Consider the following 19,971-nt stretch of genomic DNA (forward strand, 5'->3'; position numbering starts at 1 on the left):
CTGTCGCAGCCGCGTCACTTCAGAGAAATAGAATGCACCATGTCAGCATCCATTGTGCTTATTGCTTTTGAAACAGCTTGGGAGAGCAGTTACCAACAGTTTGTCTCCTGATCTCTTGGCGAACTCCGATTTTTTTTTTCGTAATGCTGCCCTGAAAATACCGGTGTTCAGCATGACAATCGGACGACCGGGCTTTACTAGGCGAGATTTGATGTGCTGAGCTGATGAGAGCATCAAGTGGCGCGCCCGCGCCAGAAGATTTCCATGTTCCCATACAAAACCACTTCCCTTCCTTCTTTTCTTTTCCCATCATCCAACGTCTCACACTCCTTCGTGCGCACCACGATAACTGCCATACGACTGCACAATGGCCAATATAACCCTCTTCTCGAATGCTTCCGCCATGTCCGATTTACCTCCCTTACCGTCCTACAACCTCACGCCAGTGAAGCCTCTTGTCCCCTTTATCCCGGACGTCTGGCTTTCCTTGATTCTTACTTTTGTTGCATACTGGGCTGTTTCTATGTTCTTCTACATCATTGATGTCTATGACCTATTCCCGCAATACCGACTGCACACTCCCGCCGAGATCTTGAATCGAAACCATGTCTCGAGGTACGAAGTGGCGCGAGATGTCATCATACAGCAGGTTATTCAGACTATTGTCGGGGTGTCGCTTGGACTCACAGAGCCACCGGAGATGGTTGGAAAGGAGAGCTATGACATTGCGGCTTGGGCTACGAGATTGAGGATTGCACAGAGGGCTCTGCCGCAGCTCCTGGGTTTAGTCGGACTCAATGCTACCGCAATCTCCAAGAATCTTGCAGGATCGCATCCAATGTTGGCGGGAGCTCTAGCTGGTGGAAGATACCCAGCCTTGAGTGTAGGATTGGATGTTGTTAGCGAGGCACCGGTTCCAGCTTTTGCAGCTTGGGAGATTTTTACTGCTGCAGCCATTTACTGGTACATTGTGCCAATCATCCAATTCGCAGCAGCCATTATCTTTGTCGATACATGGCAGTACTTCCTCCATCGTGCCATGCACATGAACAAGTGGCTTTACAGTAAGTCGAGAGTCCCATTTCCCCGGCTATCCGGTCTAACATGGCTTCAGCAACTTTCCACTCCAGACACCACCGCCTCTACGTTCCTTATGCGTACGGAGCCCTCTACAATCACCCATTCGAAGGATTCCTCCTCGATACCCTCGGAGCAGGAATCGCATACAAGGTAGCTGGCATGACTGTTCGGCAAGGAATGTGTTTCTTCGTTGGATCAACATTCAAGACCGTGGATGACCACTGCGGATACGCACTTCCATGGGATCCATTACAGCACCTCACAGGCAACAATGCCGGATACCACGATATCCACCACCAGAGCTGGGGCATCAAGACCAACTTCTCGCAACCCTTCTTCACATTCTGGGATCGGATATTAGGCACGATATGGACCGGGGACACGACAGCGAAGTACGAGCGATCGAAGAAATCAGCGCAGTTCAAGATGGATGCGGAGAAGGTTCAATCATGACGAACGATTAATGCGGAGGGCTTGTAACATATGGAGGGATTGAATCGAATCGAATGATGGGAACTGAACTTCTCTTTTTTTTGCATTCTGCGCATGTGTGGTGTTTTGGCAGGCGGTCCTTGGATTCGACATAGGCGTTCAGGGTGGGGGTGTAAATGTTGACTTGTACATTAGAGACGTTGAGCGGTCTCGGGAGACGGAGAGGGGAGGTGCAGGATACCTTAATATTAATAATGATCCTTCTTCTGTATAGACGATCTACCCCAAGTATTGAGAGCTAGTGTATCGTGCGGGAGACGAGAAAGGGAGGAGCCGAAAGTTCGGACGAAGTACAAAGTGGTGGGATAAACGACACTGCTAGATCTGGCTTCTCAAACCTTAACGTCCGTAGAGTTACGGCTATTGCGTACGAGATACAGCCAATCGCTTTCTCAATACTCTTTCCCTCTCCTTATCAACATTTAAGACGAAATCAATCGCGTTGGCTGTGTTCAAACCAAGTCCGCGGCCGCACCATTTGCGGTCCCGAGATGTCCGTCCCAATATACTCTCCACGGTCCCGAAGTCTGTACCTGTGATACTTTTTGCGGTCCCGAATCGATGTGCAACAAAACTTTTGTGTTGAACATCACTTGCTACTGCTTCTTACTCATTCTTAGCTCATCAAGTCGGATGAAAGATCTTGAGGCTGATTTGGGATTCGGATGGGGAAAAAAAGTGGGACTAAACGACTTTTGTGATATATCGCTGGAAGCTTGGTATTATCTTAACGAGTCAGATAAAAACCACCTTCCATCTCAGGCTTGATTTGAGAGTACTTTCGGATGAAGGTGCGAAGTGCAACGAAGTAGTGAAGCTCGAGATTTCGCTACTAGTATGAAGTGGTGTTTCGGAAGTTTGGATGTACCAGATTGACTGGGACATTGAGTCGATGTACAACAAAATCCTGGAACTCAATTCACTCCAGACTACTTGAACTCGTTCAATGTACCAGGGCATTTGGTACACTGTCGATATGCAACAAGGCATCGAGGACTATGATGTACCTGAAGGCAAAAAAATTAAGTGAAAGCTAATGATTTTACTCAGTGACAAAACTCTATAATACAGAATCGACAATCTTCAATGTCCCAAACCAACCTCGTACATTGAGTCGATGTGCAACAAAACCTCGAGGACTTAAAATGGAGCAGTGAATGCGGCGAGTTGAGATGAGTTGCAAAGCTGAGTGAGAATGGTTCTTCGAAGCGGGTCGGAGAACGGTGCTGGAGGGAACCAGAAAAGGAACCAATGGATGCGCAACAAAGACATGAGAGCTCAAGGTTCACTTGCGAGTGCTCTGCTCTGGCAAGGAGTTCATCAATACACACACTTGCGGTCGCGTTGGGCAAGTCGGTCGTCAAGCTCCACCTCTCCCTCGCAACCTCAACTCTACAATCTCAACTCCGCAGCTTCACAACCTGAATATCGCAACCTCGTAATTCCAACATTACATCTTGTACGAAGTTACCTCCCAGAATGGCCTCGGCAACTCCAACTATGATCATCCGTCTTTGACTCTTGCAAAGCTTCCACAGCTTGAAGTTCCTCGAAGCCGACCGCCCAGCAGGAAGGAAGGTTCAACTTTTTCGTCAAGCTTCCCAATGAACTGAAGGATCGGATTTGGCATTGCGTCGCGCGGAAAGAGAGGATGATAAAACTTGAAATATATGGCCGCTTCATCTCTACGCCTCAGCGAGGCTATCTGATTGGGTAGACCTTCTCTTGCAAGCCCCTTCCGCACACTATATCCCCGAGATATGGTAGAGCTCGTCGCGGTAAGTGGTATTGGCCGAGCTATTTACTGCTCCAGATAGAGCAGCGTGGGCCATGATCTAGTAGGATGGAATCGTCGGGTTATAACCTCTAGAAGGAATGTTGTGTAAAACCAAGTCCCTGTCCTCTGGAGTGAGGTTGCCCTTGGCTGCTAGCCTCTTCAATACGGTTTCCATGCGGTCGCGGGCTTCGCTGAAGGCGCTCGGGCAACCCAGGGTTGGAAGGGTCCGTTGTGGTGTAGGGCTTCTAGGAAGCGTGCTCTCTCCATCGGTTGTTCCAGGCGCTAAACTCACGAAACAGACAACCAGCCAGCTGTCCCATCAATCCTTCATGTTTGCCGAGAAACACGAGCCCAGGGTGTGAAGGGAGGGAAGTGAGAGATTTAAACTCTCGATCCCAAGCCCCGCGTGTTCTAAACAAGATCGTCTGTGTCAATTTCCCGCGCGACATGTTCGTCCGCAGCGGGGTGTGGGCCTGGCGTTTCCATGAAGATTGGCTCAACCTTCCCCGCCCGACTGTTCGCAAGATTCAACAGATGGCATATATCGAACATGGCGTTCGCAACCCCAGATTGGGTGATCTTGCACGGGAGATCATGAACATGCGGCGAACCAGGGCTTTCCAGGTTCCAGTAAAGGATCTATCACTCTTCCGCACTGGATGGACGCGCGAAGGACCAGCGGAGTTTGTTGATGGAGATCTTGTGTGGAAGGAGGAGCTGAGCCGACTGTCTCTGGAGGAAGATGCGCGATGGATTGCGTGTTCCGTGGGCTCTCCTGAGTGATAAAATCCCGATGAACGTTGTCTTTGAGCGGAATGGTGACGTTGACTTGGTACCGATGGCTGCGACTTGAGCTGAGCTGCTTCTTTAACCCGCATCTGGCTCTTGGGTTTCGGCAACGCTCACGGCGTTGGGAGATATTGATAACATGATCGGTAGAAAGTAGTACTTTGTGAGTTAACGGGGCGCAGGTTGATATGCAGTGGCAGGTTAAGTTTTTCGGTTTCTGCTTTCTTCATAGCTGTGGGCAGCTTATGCACACTGAGTTTCGATCGTTACTGCTCTCTTCATAGCCATTGCAGATTTCACCAATAAATGTTTGCAATTTGCAACTTCATGGCATCAATGCTCTCCTTTGACCTGGTGAGATCGTGATGGCACCGTTCTCACGTCTTGCACGGGCTACAACACTATCCTTGCAAAGAAAACAACACCTGGCTCGAGTGGTGCTTTTCCTTCTCTGTCCAGGTAATACTTCCTTCAGGATCGACGATCCTCTTCGCTCACCACGTCCTCTAAGGCGTGGTTCGTGCACTTCCTCTGGTACTACCATAGTCTATTTTTAGATGCTGAGAGAAAACGCCTGCTGTCATGTTGACATACGAGAGACTGAATGATTCATGCGTTTACTTGCAAAGGCTCCGCCTTCTCTGAAACTTCGAGAAGCTTGCCCTTCTACTGAATTTTCGCATACAAGCAGGTTCTGGAATTTCTGCGATTTTTCATGCTAGGAGAGAAGCTTGTACTCTTAGTACACGTGCTGGGTCAAAGCATCTCACCTGACGCTGCGCCTCTCATGCCCCCCCTTCCAAAACTTCGAGAATGCCCTTCTAGAAGGATAAAACGGTACGCGTATTTACGCGATCCTGTGCCACCAACAGTTTCTTTCATTCAAACTCCCGAGATGCAGGAACGATACCGATGTTCGGGATCGTCAAGGATAAACAAACATCCGTCCAATATGCCGACGTCTGCCCTTGACGATAAGATCTTATGAGATATGATAGGGAAACATGAGGCTGAGTGGGACGTGAACACCTGAAGAATCATTCGAGGATGGGATCGTGACACCAAGCCACGGTCTTAAAAAAAATAAAAAATTGCATTGAGGGACAAAGGATTGCGGCGTGAAGGGCACAGCGTTCAACGTTGTATGTCATAATAAATTAATAGATGGGATTGAAGATAATTTCGATCAGATGAATTTGGTCTGAAGAGGGACAATTCCGAAGGGAAAAGGTTTGGCTCAAAGAAAGTGCTTTCGGAAACTCATGTGAGTATGCATTCTTCTGGGACAGTCTCTGGCTAATAATTTCAAACTTCATATCACTTGATACTCGGTATAAACACGACTCCCGTACGCGTTCGTGAAAACGCGAGACCTAGCTAACATTTTCAGCCTTTGTATCGCTCAGCACAATGCCACCCCCATACATGTTTCTGGCCAACACTTTGAGCCTCGGCATCGTCGAGTCTAGAAGCAAGGCGGACCCGGTACATGTTGTGGAAAGACAGAAAGCATCTGCAGTGTCTGCACCCTCGAATCTCGACACAACGCCGCCCCCACACATGTTGCCGAACACACTCCGCTGGCAAATGCCGTGTCTGACATAAGAAGCTTGAACCGAAACATTTCCCACGTCTTCCAGGCGAGTGATATGCTTCCTACTCCCCCCCAATCTCAAGATGTCTGGCCAATGGGCCGGCTGCGCTCGTGAGGCGTGTACTCCGTAGAGTGAGAGTTTAAATGATGCTTCACACGCGTTTCCCCCTCGACGCGCTGATGGCTTCTGTTCGCGGTCAGGGGCAGTCAGCAAGGATGCACAAATCTCGCTTCATGCTCCAGGGGCTCTGCGTAGAATGTCTTCAAGCCTTCAAGGCTGCGCTCCCCTGGAGTTTCTGCCAATCAAGGGCGTTGTTGTTTGAGGGTGCGCTGAGCTTGGATTCGCTACCGGGCGATCACGCCAGGCCAGCTGCAGGCAGTGCAGTCAGTGCAGGCAGTTCCGCCCGGGCTAAACTTGAAGGGGGTCTGGGAGGTCCAAATTCAGGGTCTTCCGATCAGTGGCGCATTGGCGGTCTTTATCCGGCTGCTCTCCAGCCACACGGATCCTGCTGCGCCGTACAATACGGTAAGGCCGGGGCCAGGAGTTTGATTGACGCTCCCCAACATCGGCCGCTTCATCAGGGGCATACCACAGTAAACACTCAGAGTGCGGCCATCAGGGAATTCGAACAGAACTGGCTGTCTCGGTCCCACCCGTGCTGATCCCTCAGCGGCAGCGGCAGCGGCAGCGGCAGCGGCAGCAATGCATACCAATGGGCGACATCATGGTTCGAAACCCAAAGACATAATCATGCTGCTGCGTGCGGCCAGCCAGTTATGCGATGTGATGCGCTCTTCAAGGCCACAGCCCAGCGCGCCTCCAAATCATGCGCGATGCTCCATGGGTCCTGGAGTGGCTGTCGTCTGTCCCCCCGATTGGCCTGCAGTTGCTTCCTCTAGCCGAGCTGAGCCTAGTGGCGTCGATTGTTTGAGGTTCAGCCCCCTGTCCCTGCGAGGTCCCCATTGTCTGTGTTCGGGAAGCCTGCGCCACTTGCTGCTCAAAGCGGATGAGTGGGTGAGCTTCCACATCGTGAGCAGCAGCACGGCAACCGCACCACCAAATCTGGGAAATCACACGCAGCCGCACCGCACAGCAACAGGGTCACGATTGCTGAGCAGCCCTTTCGGACGATCCGCCAGCGCACCAGCTTTTCTCGGATTAAAATGCTTCCAATCTCCCCCCATCTTACCAAGGGAGTAGAGTACGATCCGTACAAGTACAAAGTACAAACTGCAAGCACGCCTCTCCCATCATCGCGCCTTCCTCCTGTCGAATGATCTCCTCCCGGCAACTCGATCGCACTAAAGCTTCATCTTCATCTTGATCTTCATCGTTAGTGCCGACACTCCGGTTGTTCCTGGCCTCTCGCTCTAGCTCCACCGTCGCCATCTCAATTTCCCAGTTTCTGGACGCTACGGGATTCAGTTGGTCATCCTTCAGCTACTGCAGTCTGCAGCCCGCCCCATCAAGTTACAAGTACCTCCAGCAACCTGAGCGAGGAGGATCAACCAACTCACTGTCACCCACATCAGCGCCAACTTCTGGCGACGAGCAATGCCCCAGCCCAGCATCAATCCTCGAATCCTATCCTGCAATCCTAAAACGCCAACCGATTTCTAGAATCTCTCGACGTTGGATCCTTAAGCGCTCGAAAGTTTAAAACGAGACAGACGAGACCGGGCCTTTCCCATCACGGCGCTTTTCGCATCCCAGCCCGCCCATCCACTGGCCCAAGGAACAGCACTGCAATTCCACGAGGCTTCCAGGGCCGTTCCTCAAACCTCGCGGCTATCCCAAACATACTTGAAGACGAGCAAGGAGTAATTCTTTCTCGGGTCCGTCTGAAGTTCCCCATTCAACGCCTGCCCCCAACACTCGGCTAGCTGCGAGAACATGCAGCCCTCCGATACAAGACCATAACCACGCCCTCGAGAAAAAGCCAAGAACGTCATCGCCTTCTACCTTTCCTTCTTTATTTCTTTATTTCCTGCTTTCTTTCTTTACAATACTCACCTCGGGCTGGTCTCGAGTCATAATACTGCATAATGGATACAGCTCTGATAACTTTCATGGTGTACGTCAAAACTCCCGTTCCCCTTGTTCTTGACTTGGATATCGCATTTGCATCCCACCCCTTGCGCAAGATTTCGATGTGTTTTAGAAGCTCAGTTTCCAGTATCCAAGATTTGAAGCAAGAGAAAGTCGAGAAGGGGCGGTGCATAAGAAATATGGACGAGGAAGATACTTGGTAGAGATCAAGTCAGGTCTCTGCAATTCCACCATCGACTTGCCTGAAACGAAACAGACACTGCTCTTTATGTTTCTAGCATCTTGCCGTTGGACGAAAGGCGAAACGTGCATTGGAATGCTGTGTCAGCCGTTGGATGACCTTCGGAGGATTTGCATGCTTTTGTGCTCGTGTACCTGTCACTCAAGGCACTGACATTGCGCGGCGCGTCTACTTGATATGTCTGACTTTTGCCGAGTACGCAAGTTGAAGTCGAGCATCGTCTTGTTTTGAGATCTTGGCGTCGCAGGGTTGTCCCCAGCCGTATTGCTCATCTCTGTCGTATACTTTGGGACGAAACATTCCCATATCATATTACGATTGGTGGGAAGTCCGCCCGTCCGATGTTTATTTGGATGCCGGAAGAACAGATTGCTATCTTTATCTGCCGGCCCCTCGTCTAATCTCGCGGCTACATCTCTCCACAATATACGAGCCGTCATTTGTTCAGCGATCGTGTTTCAAGATACTAACCCTATTATAGGCAGACCTCCCCTTCCACCACCTCGGTTCATCTAATCGGATCGTGGGATAATTTCTCGAAACATTACCCGATGGAACGAGATGTCCGACGAAGCCGGAGCCAATGGCGTGGTTGCTATTCTTTCGAGGACATCATTTGCGACGGGGATGGTGGAAGCAGCCCCAAACGAACAGGTGGTTTGAAGATGGGCTCCACATATTATTACTACGTATTTATAAGTTTATCCGAAACTATCAAGAAAGAAACTCACTTTTATGTATAGTACGAGTTGGATGATGGAACGGAACACTACGACGCGTCGATCCCGTTTACTACTTCTTGCCCGTATCTCCCAGGTCAACCGGTCAATCTTCTCTGGGTACCAGTTGAAGTCCAACCCTTACGCTTTCGAAGCGCTTCGATGAGCTCAATGACGAATGGAGACATCAAGACCATGAACCCTGCCGACAAATTCATGACGCCGCGGGCTCCACCGCCAACCCCCAAATTGCCGCGTCTAAACACATCCACTTCGGTCCTCACGAAGCAGCGAACTGCACGATCAATTTCACCAACAACTGAAAAGCCTCAATGGTCACCGCGGATGTTCTTTGGTCTTCGATCGTTGAATTCGAAGGATCAAGATGCTGATAGACGTGGTCGGTCGAGTTCATTAAGCAAGGTCCAAGCAGATGCCAGCTCCAGCTTGCCCTCACTAGCTCTTCGATCGGATGAGATGAGGAAAGCCAAGTCGGTACCTCATACTCGGGAGGTGTCTCCTCAATCTTTCAAGAAGACCCCCTCTCGTGAGCCCTCACCCCTTCGCCAATTGTGTTCTCAGGAGAGCAGCACATACAATTCGGGCTCGCTTGTGATACCAGACGAGATTGCAGAGGAAGCCGAGGACGATGACAACTTCGCCAGCCAACTCAGCCGAATGTCCATCAATGAGAAAGGCATCTTCACACCCCTTTCTCCTCCACCATCCGTCTCCCGCCCTCAAATGGTCCGAGCCAAGACTGCCACAAATACCTCCAAACCACTTCCACAATTGCCTGAAGACTTCCCTCTGATGCCTCCGCCTCTTCGTCTCCGCTCCGCTGTCTCCGTCACCGACCTCCCAAGGTCTCACTTCTCCACATCAACCATCTCTACGACTATCACGTCGCCAACAGACAGCAGCTTCAGCATCGGCGAAGAAGATTCGAACGAAGACGATGATCTCACTGCCGACATGGGAAGTGGAGATGAGTTCACCTACAGCCCCGTCCTCTCAGAGACTCCTGCCCCAGGCTTAAACGCCTACAGTCTCCCGGAAGACCAATATGCCTCTGAGCAGACCCTTACAAAAGACTCCCCGCTCTCGCAATTGACCCAAACAGCGAGTCGGGCAACCTTCGGTGCCTCCCCGCCATTCCTCCCCAATCCCGTCCCAGACGCGGAGAGCATGAGCGCACTCGAACAGCTCTTGAATCAAGTGGGATACCTCGGGGATGTCATTGTCGGAAAATAGTCCTCCACTCTATCTGCTTTCCCTTTCAAAAGAGAAAAGAAATTGTACATTCTGTATTAACGTCCCTCAGATCCAGGCTCTATATAGAGAGCTACAATCTTGGGTTGTTCTTGTCAAAGCCTTGCTTTCTTTTGTTGCAATTATGATTTTGTTTTGGGATTTGAATTTAGCGGGAGTTTTAGTAAGCATGGAAATGGAAATGGAAATAGAAATGGAAAAAAAGGTCATCCTTTGGGATGGTGGATTGTATGGATGGATGGATGATTGTATGGATAGATGGATTGTATGGATGGATGGATGGATGGATGCTTGGCTTGATTGCGCGATACCCTTGGGTTGTTTTGGCTTGAGCCCTGTGGAGCTTGAGCTGGATTTTACATTTTGTGATGAGAGAGGCGGGCATGAGAGGTGTAGATTTTGAGCGGTGCGTTGCTAGATGAGATGAGATGAGAGAACGAGGAGATTGTAAATAGATGAATGGATGTTGTGCTAGAGAGTCGCGTCTCTGACCTCTCGAATTGTGAGCCACGTATCTCACATTGACTTATTCCCATTTGTTGAAGGGGAGGCCAATCATCAACGCTTGAACTGCTCAGCCAGCCTCGCCAATCTCGCGTTTCGAAACAGCCCGGTTCAGCCTGATGTTTGAAATTAGATCAATGCCATCACCCCCCAGATATAGATAGATATTTGCTCACCCCTTGCATACAAATCAAATCACGGTTTCCGAAAATAGGCCTCGCTCGCGTTTCCACTTACGACCGTGCCGAAGCCGACATGAAGGGCTTGATTGAGATCATAAGGTATACATAAGGTAGGTAGCCGTGAAAAGGGGTTGTGTCACGTGCTCGTCTAGGAATAGGGGGGTTGCGAACGAACGATCCTAATTTGATGCGAATTGACATTGGGGGGATGGGGTGAGGAGATGCGGTACTATGGGGTTCCTTCAGCTCCGGTCAATGCGTTCCTGGTGGGTTGATTGCGGGGCAGGTGAAAGGTGGGGTGGGAATGGGAATGGGAATGGGAATGGGAATGGGAATGGGAGTGGGAGTGGGAGTGGGATGCCCTCCTGCGCGAACTCCGGTGGGGGAGGGGTGAAGAACAATCTCGCCACTATGAGCTCCATTCAGGTCCACACGAGTAAATTTTTCCGTTCGGGGGGTTATTAACACGAGAGTACTAGCTAGTATTCCTCTTCTCTTCTCCGCTCTGATCTTTAAATCTTTCTTCTCGAATCAAACAATTGAGTTTTTTTTTTCAATTTTTTTTTCAGTTTATTATTATTATTATTATTTTCATCAGAATCGGATTGAGGTGAAAGTCCACCATCGCAGCGATGTCGTACCCACAGATCACATTCATTCACACCTCCTTCCCGTCAAGCTCGCCCTCCTTCATCAGTCGCCGGCGGGGGGTTGTATACGCCAACACTCTCCTCTACCAACTCAACGTCCTGAAAGAGACAGGGCGCTACGACGCCTTCAAGCTGAAATGGCACGACTCATACAGCGACAAGCCGAACGTCTGGCCCGTCCCGAACCACCTCTTCTGGGACTCGGACGTTGCGAAGTGGCTTGAGGGAGCTTGTTACTTTCTGATGACAGAAGAGGGGGAGAATGAGGAGATCGATGGCGCGGTCAAGGAGCTGGTGCAAATGATTAGGGGCGCGCAGGGGGAGGATGGGTATCTGAATATCCATTTTACGGTTGTGGAGCCGGCGAAGAGGTTTACGAATTTGAGGGATTTGCATGAATTGTATGATTCCTCTCCCACCCCAAGTTGTAATTATCGGTGGAAAGAGAGGCGCTGATTTGAGGACAGGTATAATGCGGGACATCTGATCGAAGCTGCACTAGCTCACTCCAGGCATTACCAGAATGATTTGTTGATGGAACCGCTGGTTAAGTATGTTGACTTGCTGTACGAGACTTTTGGCCCAGGGCCGGCGCAGAAACATGGCTATCCTGGCCACCCGGAAATCGAGCTCGCGCTGCTTAGACTGTATGAGAAGACGGGCAATCCGAAGCATTTGAGCCTAGCGCAATACTTTATAACAGAGCGGGGAAATCCAACTGGGCAATATGGACGCCATTACTATGATGTCGAGGCTGAGGCTAGAGGAGAAGGAGAGCATCAGGTACCGGCGTACATGGAATCAAAAGGAGCTTATTGGTAGGTATTTTTATGGTCTGGGGGGAGCTCATGCTGATACTTCTTGCACGGCAGGTACCACCAAGCTCACAAGCCGATCATCGAGCAAGAGACAATAGAAGGCCATAGCGTGCGAGCCATGTATCTGCTTACTGCAGTAGCCGACTTGGTTCGCGTGGAAAGCAAAACCGATCGCGATTCGTACCGAAAAGCTTTGCAACGTCTGTGGAGCAACATGGTTGACAAGAAAATGTACTTGACAGGGGGCATCGGAGCCATGGGGCAATGGGAGGGATTTGGACTTGATTACTTCCTGCCGTCTGGGTCAGATGAGGGCGGATGCTATGCAGAGACTTGCGCTGCAATTGGAGTTATGATGCTTGCAGAGAGGTTGCTCCAGGTAAGCAGGAGACGAGATGACTCTAAAACCATGCTAATTCATAGTAGATAGATTTGGACGGGAAGTTTGCGGATATCATGGAGCTATGCTTTTACAATGCAGTCATGACGGGCATGTCTGCCAAGGGAACACAGTTCACATACGTCAACCAACTGGCGTCGAGCGATAAACACCTCTCACAGCGCGCCAAGTGGTTCACCTGCGCATGCTGTCCACCGAATGTTACCAGACTTCTGGGGTACATTGGAGGGTATTTGTGGAGCTTTGACACTGACGAGCAAAAAAAGTCGGTACTGGTGAAAGTTCATATGTACTCTTCAGCTCAGTTATCAATTTCTGTTGGAAAAGACACGGTCGAACTTGAACAGAAATCGAACTGGCCTTGGAATGGCAAGATAGAGCTCACTCTTCGAGGTATTTCTGAAGTCGCAACAACGATCAAGCTTCGAATCCCTGGTTGGGCTGAAGGGTGGGAGGTATGTTCTGTCCTTTCTAAATCGAGGTGATTGCTGACGGTACCACAGATCTCGCCAAGTCTTCCAAGCAAGCATGTCGAGAAAGGATACTTGACCCTTCCCGCAGATTGGCTGAAGCACAACCCAAAATTCGAATTGAACATTCCACTCAAGCCAAGATTCGTCTCACCTCATCCATACACAAACCAAGACATCGTAGCACTTGCCCGAGGACCTCTCATATATTGCGTCGAGGACTTCGACAACTCTTGGGTGGATGACCACTTCAAAAGCCTGCTGCTCGATCCCACAGCGGCTATCGAGGAGAAAGAAGGTGCGGCCGACGAGGTTGGAGAACCGTATATTGGGTTGACAATTCGCAATGCTGCGTCATTCATTGATGTCGATAAAAGCCATGCTCCCCATATGAGTCTGAAATCTGCCACGCAAGAGAAGGCGTCCGGCGCGGATGAGCTGCACTTCATACCGTATGCTTTGCGGGATAACCGTGGAGGAAAAGGGCATATGCGAGTGGGGATTCGTAGAAAACGTTAGGCATAATCGAACAATGATGAGAATCTAAACACTTCATTTCTGACTCAAAATGCCCAAGTCCCTCTACGCAATGGACAAATCGTGAACAAGCCAAAAGGAACCGAGTCGGATGGGGCTATCCGGACTGAAATTCGCTCCGCTCCTGTGAGCATGCCGGTGATACCGTAAGTAGCGAGCGGAAGCGCATGTCAGCGTTGGTATCCCATATAATGAGGAGAGAGTTGTTTGCGCTCCAATGATCGTGGACGAGAGGAAGGAGAAGCTTCCTAGACGAGATGGAAGAATGACGTTCTTGGCCTGAAGCGGTCGCCGTTCCGGTGGGTTAGCGAACTCCAACCTCTTTCATCCTCTTCATCCGAAATCCCATCTCACCTCCGCAAGCGTCATTCGAAAAGCCCCTGATGCTTCATTCTCGTGGACCAATCCGCTTCGAGTACTCAAAAGCTATATCCGGGCACATGGCAACGGAAAATCTGGGGTTCGTGGGGAAAGTTCCCCATGTTCACCCGCTGCCGGATTGTGTGGGGACGAATGTTGTGCTTTAGTCAAGTTAATCATTTCTCCTCTTTCCAAAAGCATACAACGTCTCTAGGGGAAATAATGTAGCGAGACAGGGGTGTTCCGCGCTGGCACGGACCAGAAAGCAAATAATACGAAATTTTAATTGGCTTTTACCCCTTGTCTGTGGCTCTCCCGCTACATTATTTTCCCTTGAGACGTTGTATTTTCCCGAAGGTAATATATAAATATGCGAAGCTTTCCTTCAAACCCAAGCTGCCCATTTTCAATTGAGTGGCAACTGATTCCTGCTTTCTTTGAATTGAGCATTCAATCATGCATGCTCTCCTTTGCCTTCTCTGTGCGGCAGTTGTGGCTGCTAGTCCTCTCGAGCAACGGGATACTGTAACGTCTACCGTCAACTTGGGCAACAATACCGGCACGCCCCAGCACCTGGCTTCCGGCTTCATCTATGGCATTCCCGACCAGCCGAATCAGATACCGGATCACTTCTACACGGGCATTGGCTTTAATTATGCCAGGGCTGGAGGAGCTCAGGTAGCTGCCCCAGGCCGTGGCTGGATTTGGGGGCTGTCGGAATACAAGGTATGCACTGTAGATTTACAATTCACTCCACTTGCTTATTCTGAGATAGGTTCGATTCGCATCTGCGCTTTCAAATTACAAGACAGCCAGGAAGTACAACGCCAACTTCATTTTCCTAATCCATGATCTCTGGGGGGCGGACGGGAGTCAGAATTCAACTGCGCCGTATCCTGGAGACAATGGAGACTGGACCAGTTGGGATAATTACCTTACACAGTGGATCTCGGATATGAATGCCAATTCTGCCACTGCTGGTCTGTCTATCGATATTTGGAACGAGCCAGATCTCACATACTTCTGGAAAGCCTCACAAGCACAGTATATCCAGATGTGGGGTAGAACATACCACCGCTTAAGGCAAGTCTTGCTTCATTCAACCTAAAGCTTACGTTTGTGAATCTGACTGAATATTTGAATAGGCAGGCGTGGCCGTCGGTGAAACTTATTGGACCAGCTTTTGCAGGCCAACCCGACCGTTCAAACACGTGGTGGACTAATTTCTTGAGTTTTGTTGCTAGCAACTCTAGTGTGCCTGACGAGTACGTCTGGCATATGGAAGGAGGAGGAGGAGACATGGAAGGGGCATACGGTGCTCTAGTTGGCATACTTCAAACCTACAAGCTTCCTATCAAACCTTTAAACATCGACGAGTATGCCACATTCCCTGAACAGGTTCCTGCCGGCTCGGCGTGGTGGATTTCCCAACTTGAACGAGTCAATGCCGTTGGCCTTCGAGGAAATTGGCTCAGCGGATCCCAGTTGCACGACTTCATGGGATCTCTGGTGTCGAAAACAAATACGAATAGCCCAACAGGTACGGGTTACTATCCAAATGGCGACTATCAAGTTTACCAGTATTACAACCTCAACATGACCGGATATCGCGTCGGAACCTCTCCGTCAGCCGACCTCAAACTCGATACTTTCGCTACCGTTGGCAAGGATATGGTAAGAGTCCTCACTGGAGTTCGAATTACGTCTGGAACCTGGCAGATCACAATCAACAGTCTGTCGTCTGTGGGGTTGCCATCTTCTGGATCACTTAACATTCACACATGGGGCTTCCCCTCCAACGGCCATTTTGGTGAAGTTGATGCTCCAAATGATCTTGGCTGGAACTCGCACGCATATTCGGGGAATAGTGTCACTTTCCCTGTTTATCAAACCGATACCTCCACGGCTTACGCCTTTGAATTTTATGTTGGTTAGGATAGGTATAGTTCACAGACATGTATTGTTTATGGGCAAGTCTCAGTAGTTAATGCATGTATCTCAAAACATGAGAGTTTCGTAGAAAAAGCAGACTAAGAACGGATAACGAAATTCAGTACTGGTACATATGAGTTCCTTTGAAATGACCTGCACGAAGTTCTCCCCAAATTTTCGAGCAAGGCGCCACCCTTACCCTTTCCCGCTTCAAGCAAAAACCTCAAAGTAGCCAAAACCAAGCCATACACGCTTGCCTGCCTACTGTCAATATTCTGTCGCGGGGTTCGCCCAGCAAGCCAAGACGTGGTGCTCTCCCAACTCCTTGGCTGGGCACGGCCGATCACTTCCACTTTTGTCAGATTGGCGGCAAGCGAGCTACCCCACACCGCACCTCCGACTCCACAAATCCACTTCACACAAGCCGACCCAGCGCTTACCAGCTTGCATCTCTGTCTAGGAAGAATGCTCTCCTACATCCAGCGGAGACGATCTTGACCCAGTACTAGATTTCTCTTCCAACAGTTCTAATTCGACTGCGCCGTTCAGCCAGCTCAGCCCTCTTCGAGTGCACATGGGTAACTGGAGCCCCAGCCTCGGATGAAATCGTCTTATGCTGACTCCTTTTGAAGCGGAGGGAGCGGCCAGTCTTAACAGCTCTCAAAGTGCGAGCCAGGCCAATCACCCAGTTCCCGGACGCTTTCGGTGTCTTGAATGCCAGCAAACGTTCGGCCGAGTTGAGCATTTAACACGCCATGCAAGGAGTCACATGAAAGAGCGCTTTCTCAAATGCTCCTACTGCCGTAAAGGCTTTTATAGAATGTCAGTACCCTTACCGAAGTGCTTTCACGTGATCACTAATGGTTTTTAGAGACGCTTTGAGACGGCATGAGCAAGTTCACAATGAACCCAAACGGAGTGTCCTTGGAAAAGGAAATCGGGCCTGCCTAGCATGTGCAGCCGCTAGGAGAAAATGCAGTGGTGGTATTCCATGCCTAGGCTGCCAAAAACGAACAGTCGACTGCAAATACCCAGAGTCTGGCAGGTCACGAAGAGCTACTTCAACTCGGTTGACTGTGGGTGGTGAGGATGCAACATCACCTGTTGACGACCAAGAAACGCCATCAAGAAGTGAGCACAGCTCTTCGAAGGCCCAAGTGTCTCCGATGTCTTGGTCTAATACATCTGCCTCGCCGAGAATGAATCAAGATCAGGAGCAAATCCACACCACAACAGCCGATTCTCTTCCTGGTACAAATGATCCAAATAATTTCCTCTTTCAAAGTCACGCTTCACCAGAATATGCATTATCTTTTGCTCGAAATAGTGTTCAGATGCCGAGCTCCATATCTCCTGGTCGATCTGGTCACCACAACTCGCAGCCACTCACCTCCCCTACCAGCCGCAGTCAGCAACAAAACATGGAGATCCCTCCCAGCTCAGAACCAATCCAGCCTTTCATGGAACAACCAACCAATGTTGGGTCTTTGGACATGAACGCTCGCGCAGAGATCAAGCATCATCAGCATGAAAATGGGGTACCAGAGCCGTGGTATCAAAACAACTTTTCCTCGATCAATTGGCTCCCGGATAACTGGACGCCTGATTTCCAGATGGGTGGTGACCTCGGCCCCTTCGATCAACATTCTCTCTTCTTTGGCCAAACTCCACAAGCTAGTAATATCACATACCCCCTCACAAACTCGGGTCAGAATCAAACATCGCCTCGACACTTTCCACCCCGAGCAAGAGATCCGCTAGGGCGGCAGTCACAAGCTGTAGATGGCCAGGATGTCTCAAGCCCGAGTACGCAAAGTACACACAGTGGCGGCCACTTTTATGTTGACGGCGATGGGGCAAGATTGCCACGAGTTCGCAAGATACCATATCGACATTCGGATTCGCACGCCCATGCTTCCACGTTTGGAACCGAAGAAGCCTTCCCGGCATTTAAATTCCCAGAAACTGGGGACCTTCCAGAGGTTGCAGAGACTAAGCAAATCCCTCAAGGTTCATACACCGAAATTAGAGAAAGCTTTACTCACACATGCACCGCAACGACCCACTATTCAAAGTTCTACAATGTTGCATTCCCTTCACGTCAGGTCTTGAGTCTCTGCATACTCCTTTACCGAGACAATTTTGAATCAATCCTACCATTTATACATCCGGCTACCTTCAATATATCCTCTTCTCATTGGCTCCTCATGTTAGCTATGGCTGCAGTCGGAAGTCACTACCTTGAAATTGAAGATTCTGAGGGTTTCAGTGTTGCCATACACGAGTTCTTGCGCAGGGCAATAGAGGCTGTGGTAACTTCATTCTTCCCTCAATTTGCCATCTTACTTTCTAACTCCACACCTTAGAGCGAGAATGGGGAATATCCGAGACCTTCCAAGTTACACTTTACCCAAATCAGTCTCCTAAATTGCGTGGGCATGATGTACTGCGGCGATGAGCGACTTTCGAAAATCGCGGAAGGCTACCACGGCGATCTCGCATCGTTTTGCAGCACGGAATGGTCGATGGCACGCTCAGACGTAGACCAATCAAACAACAATGGAATGGAAGATATTGACTATGGCTGGAGGAGATGGTATGAAGCAGAAAGCCGCCGACGTACAGGCTATTGCATATGGGTAAGCTTCTTAGCTCTAATTTGATGAAATTTCTCACAAATCTCAATAGTGGTTGGACTGTATGTGGGCTTTCCACTTCCAAAGACGCCCTCTCCTGTCCTTAGAAGACGCTCGGGTTCCAATACCATGCCAAGAAGTTCTCTGGGAAGCGCAGACAGCTCTGGATTGGCAGCAGCTCCATTCCTGTGCTGATCGTAAGCACTTCAACCCATTTCACAATACCATGCACTAATCCAAAGTAGCGAACCCCTCTCTCCACGCAGCAATCCAACTTGCCTACGTCGAAAAGCGCATCCGGTCCTCTACAGGCGAGTTTAGTCGAATCCTATGCATCCACGCACTCTTCCGCCGGACATGGGAGGTTGAATCATATTTCAAACAACCCCTCACGCTGTGGACCCCCACCGCAGAGAAACAGGACATCAAGACCATCACGAGATCCATGCCGGTCTGGCTACCAGGAATACAAACCTATTCCAAATGGCGCAACTCAGCCTGCGACTCCCTGGACATCCTTCACTGGCATGCAAACAGCGTAATAGGAGCAGCATCAGGAATGGAGCACCCCACAGTCCTGCACCTCCACCTCGCACGAGTCATCCTCCTAACACCCTTCTGCCAAATCCTCCAACTCGCCCACCTCATGACGAACGAACCCCTCCCAACAACTGAAGAAGATCTCGACATCCCGACCCTCAAAAAGCACATCCAACGTTGGGCCGTCGAAGACCAGCACAAAGCTCGTCTTGCCATGATCCACGCTGGCGCTCTCTTCTGGCACGTTCGCCGTTTTTCGGCAGATGCTTTCTACGAGCCATCCTCCGTCTTCCTCGCCACACTCGCGTTCTGGGCGTACGGCACATTCGCAGCACGCACCTTACCGCCTTCCCAACCTAAGCCTGACTCCCACCCTCCTTCTCAAGCAGCCAACAAGGACGATGACGACGAAGCCGAATCTCTATTCCCGACATCCATGCAGCTTGATCGGCCAGCAGACGATGAACTCGTCCAACTCTTCGTAAAAAGGGGCGCTAGCATGCGTGCTAACATCACCGGGGTCGGTAATCTTTGTAGTGTGAAGGGACCGATGAGGGTTCTTGTTGAGGGGAGGAAGCTACTGGCTGGGTTGAAGACATGGGGGGAACGGAGGAGGGGGATCAGGGTGCTGAGTGCTTTGATTGAAGTTTGTAGGCAGGATGTGCCGGGGGCTGGGATGGGTGTTGGCAGTTAGTTAATTAAGAGTAATGGAGTTAGCTTAAGCTGCGCTCCTGATTCATCATGCCAGATTAAACGCCTTCTCTTTGGCCCTCTAAAGGAAAGGCAACACCAGGTAGCTCTGAGCTATATGTATAGATTCGAACACTTGCTTTCAAAAGGAATGTCGCTTGACTGTCCCTTGAGTTTAGACCAACATTCTCAAGCTCTTCACTTCTACCTCAGATTTGGTTCGAAGCTAGAAACACTT

General features: G+C 50.1%; 5 protein-coding genes across 5 annotated transcripts; all 5 read left to right on the forward strand.

The window, feature by feature from the left end:
- Positions 1-403: 403 nt before the first annotated feature.
- On the forward strand, positions 404-1,533 carry K444DRAFT_517285 (uncharacterized protein; the record flags this gene model as incomplete). The annotated part of the gene is made up of 2 exons (XM_024873762.1): positions 404-1,064; positions 1,115-1,533. 2 exons carry the CDS (start codon positions 404-406, stop codon positions 1,531-1,533), a joined length of 1,080 nt encoding a protein of 359 aa, XP_024743408.1.
- A 7,041-nt stretch (positions 1,534-8,574) lies between these two features.
- Positions 8,575-9,996, forward strand: K444DRAFT_517327 (uncharacterized protein; the record flags this gene model as incomplete). The annotated part of the gene is made up of 2 exons (XM_024873768.1): positions 8,575-8,712; positions 8,767-9,996. 2 exons carry the CDS (start codon positions 8,575-8,577, stop codon positions 9,994-9,996), a joined length of 1,368 nt encoding a protein of 455 aa, XP_024743409.1.
- A 1,292-nt stretch (positions 9,997-11,288) lies between these two features.
- K444DRAFT_579764 (glycoside hydrolase family 127 protein) lies at positions 11,289-13,647 on the forward strand. Its single transcript, XM_024877675.1, has 5 exons — positions 11,289-11,751; positions 11,818-12,168; positions 12,223-12,547; positions 12,595-13,023; positions 13,072-13,647. Exons 1-5 carry the CDS (start codon positions 11,333-11,335, stop codon positions 13,555-13,557), a joined length of 2,010 nt encoding a protein of 669 aa, XP_024743410.1. The 5' UTR covers positions 11,289-11,332; the 3' UTR covers positions 13,558-13,647.
- A 744-nt stretch (positions 13,648-14,391) lies between these two features.
- On the forward strand, positions 14,392-15,870 carry K444DRAFT_649645 (glycoside hydrolase family 39 protein; the record flags this gene model as incomplete). Its single annotated transcript, XM_024885590.1, has 3 exons — positions 14,392-14,661; positions 14,711-15,018; positions 15,081-15,870. 3 exons carry the CDS (start codon positions 14,392-14,394, stop codon positions 15,868-15,870), a joined length of 1,368 nt encoding a protein of 455 aa, XP_024743411.1.
- A 429-nt stretch (positions 15,871-16,299) lies between these two features.
- On the forward strand, positions 16,300-19,918 carry K444DRAFT_551576 (uncharacterized protein). The gene is made up of 6 exons (XM_024876548.1): positions 16,300-16,445; positions 16,500-16,689; positions 16,739-18,179; positions 18,234-18,506; positions 18,556-18,700; positions 18,749-19,918. Exons 1-6 carry the CDS (start codon positions 16,442-16,444, stop codon positions 19,735-19,737), a joined length of 3,042 nt encoding a protein of 1,013 aa, XP_024743412.1. The 5' UTR covers positions 16,300-16,441; the 3' UTR covers positions 19,738-19,918.
- The last annotated feature ends 53 nt before the right edge of the window (positions 19,919-19,971 follow it).

This window comes from Hyaloscypha bicolor, assembly GCF_002865645.1.
Source record: "Hyaloscypha bicolor E unplaced genomic scaffold K444scaffold_13, whole genome shotgun sequence".
Classification (NCBI taxonomy): Eukaryota; Fungi; Ascomycota; class Leotiomycetes; order Helotiales; family Hyaloscyphaceae; genus Hyaloscypha; species Hyaloscypha bicolor.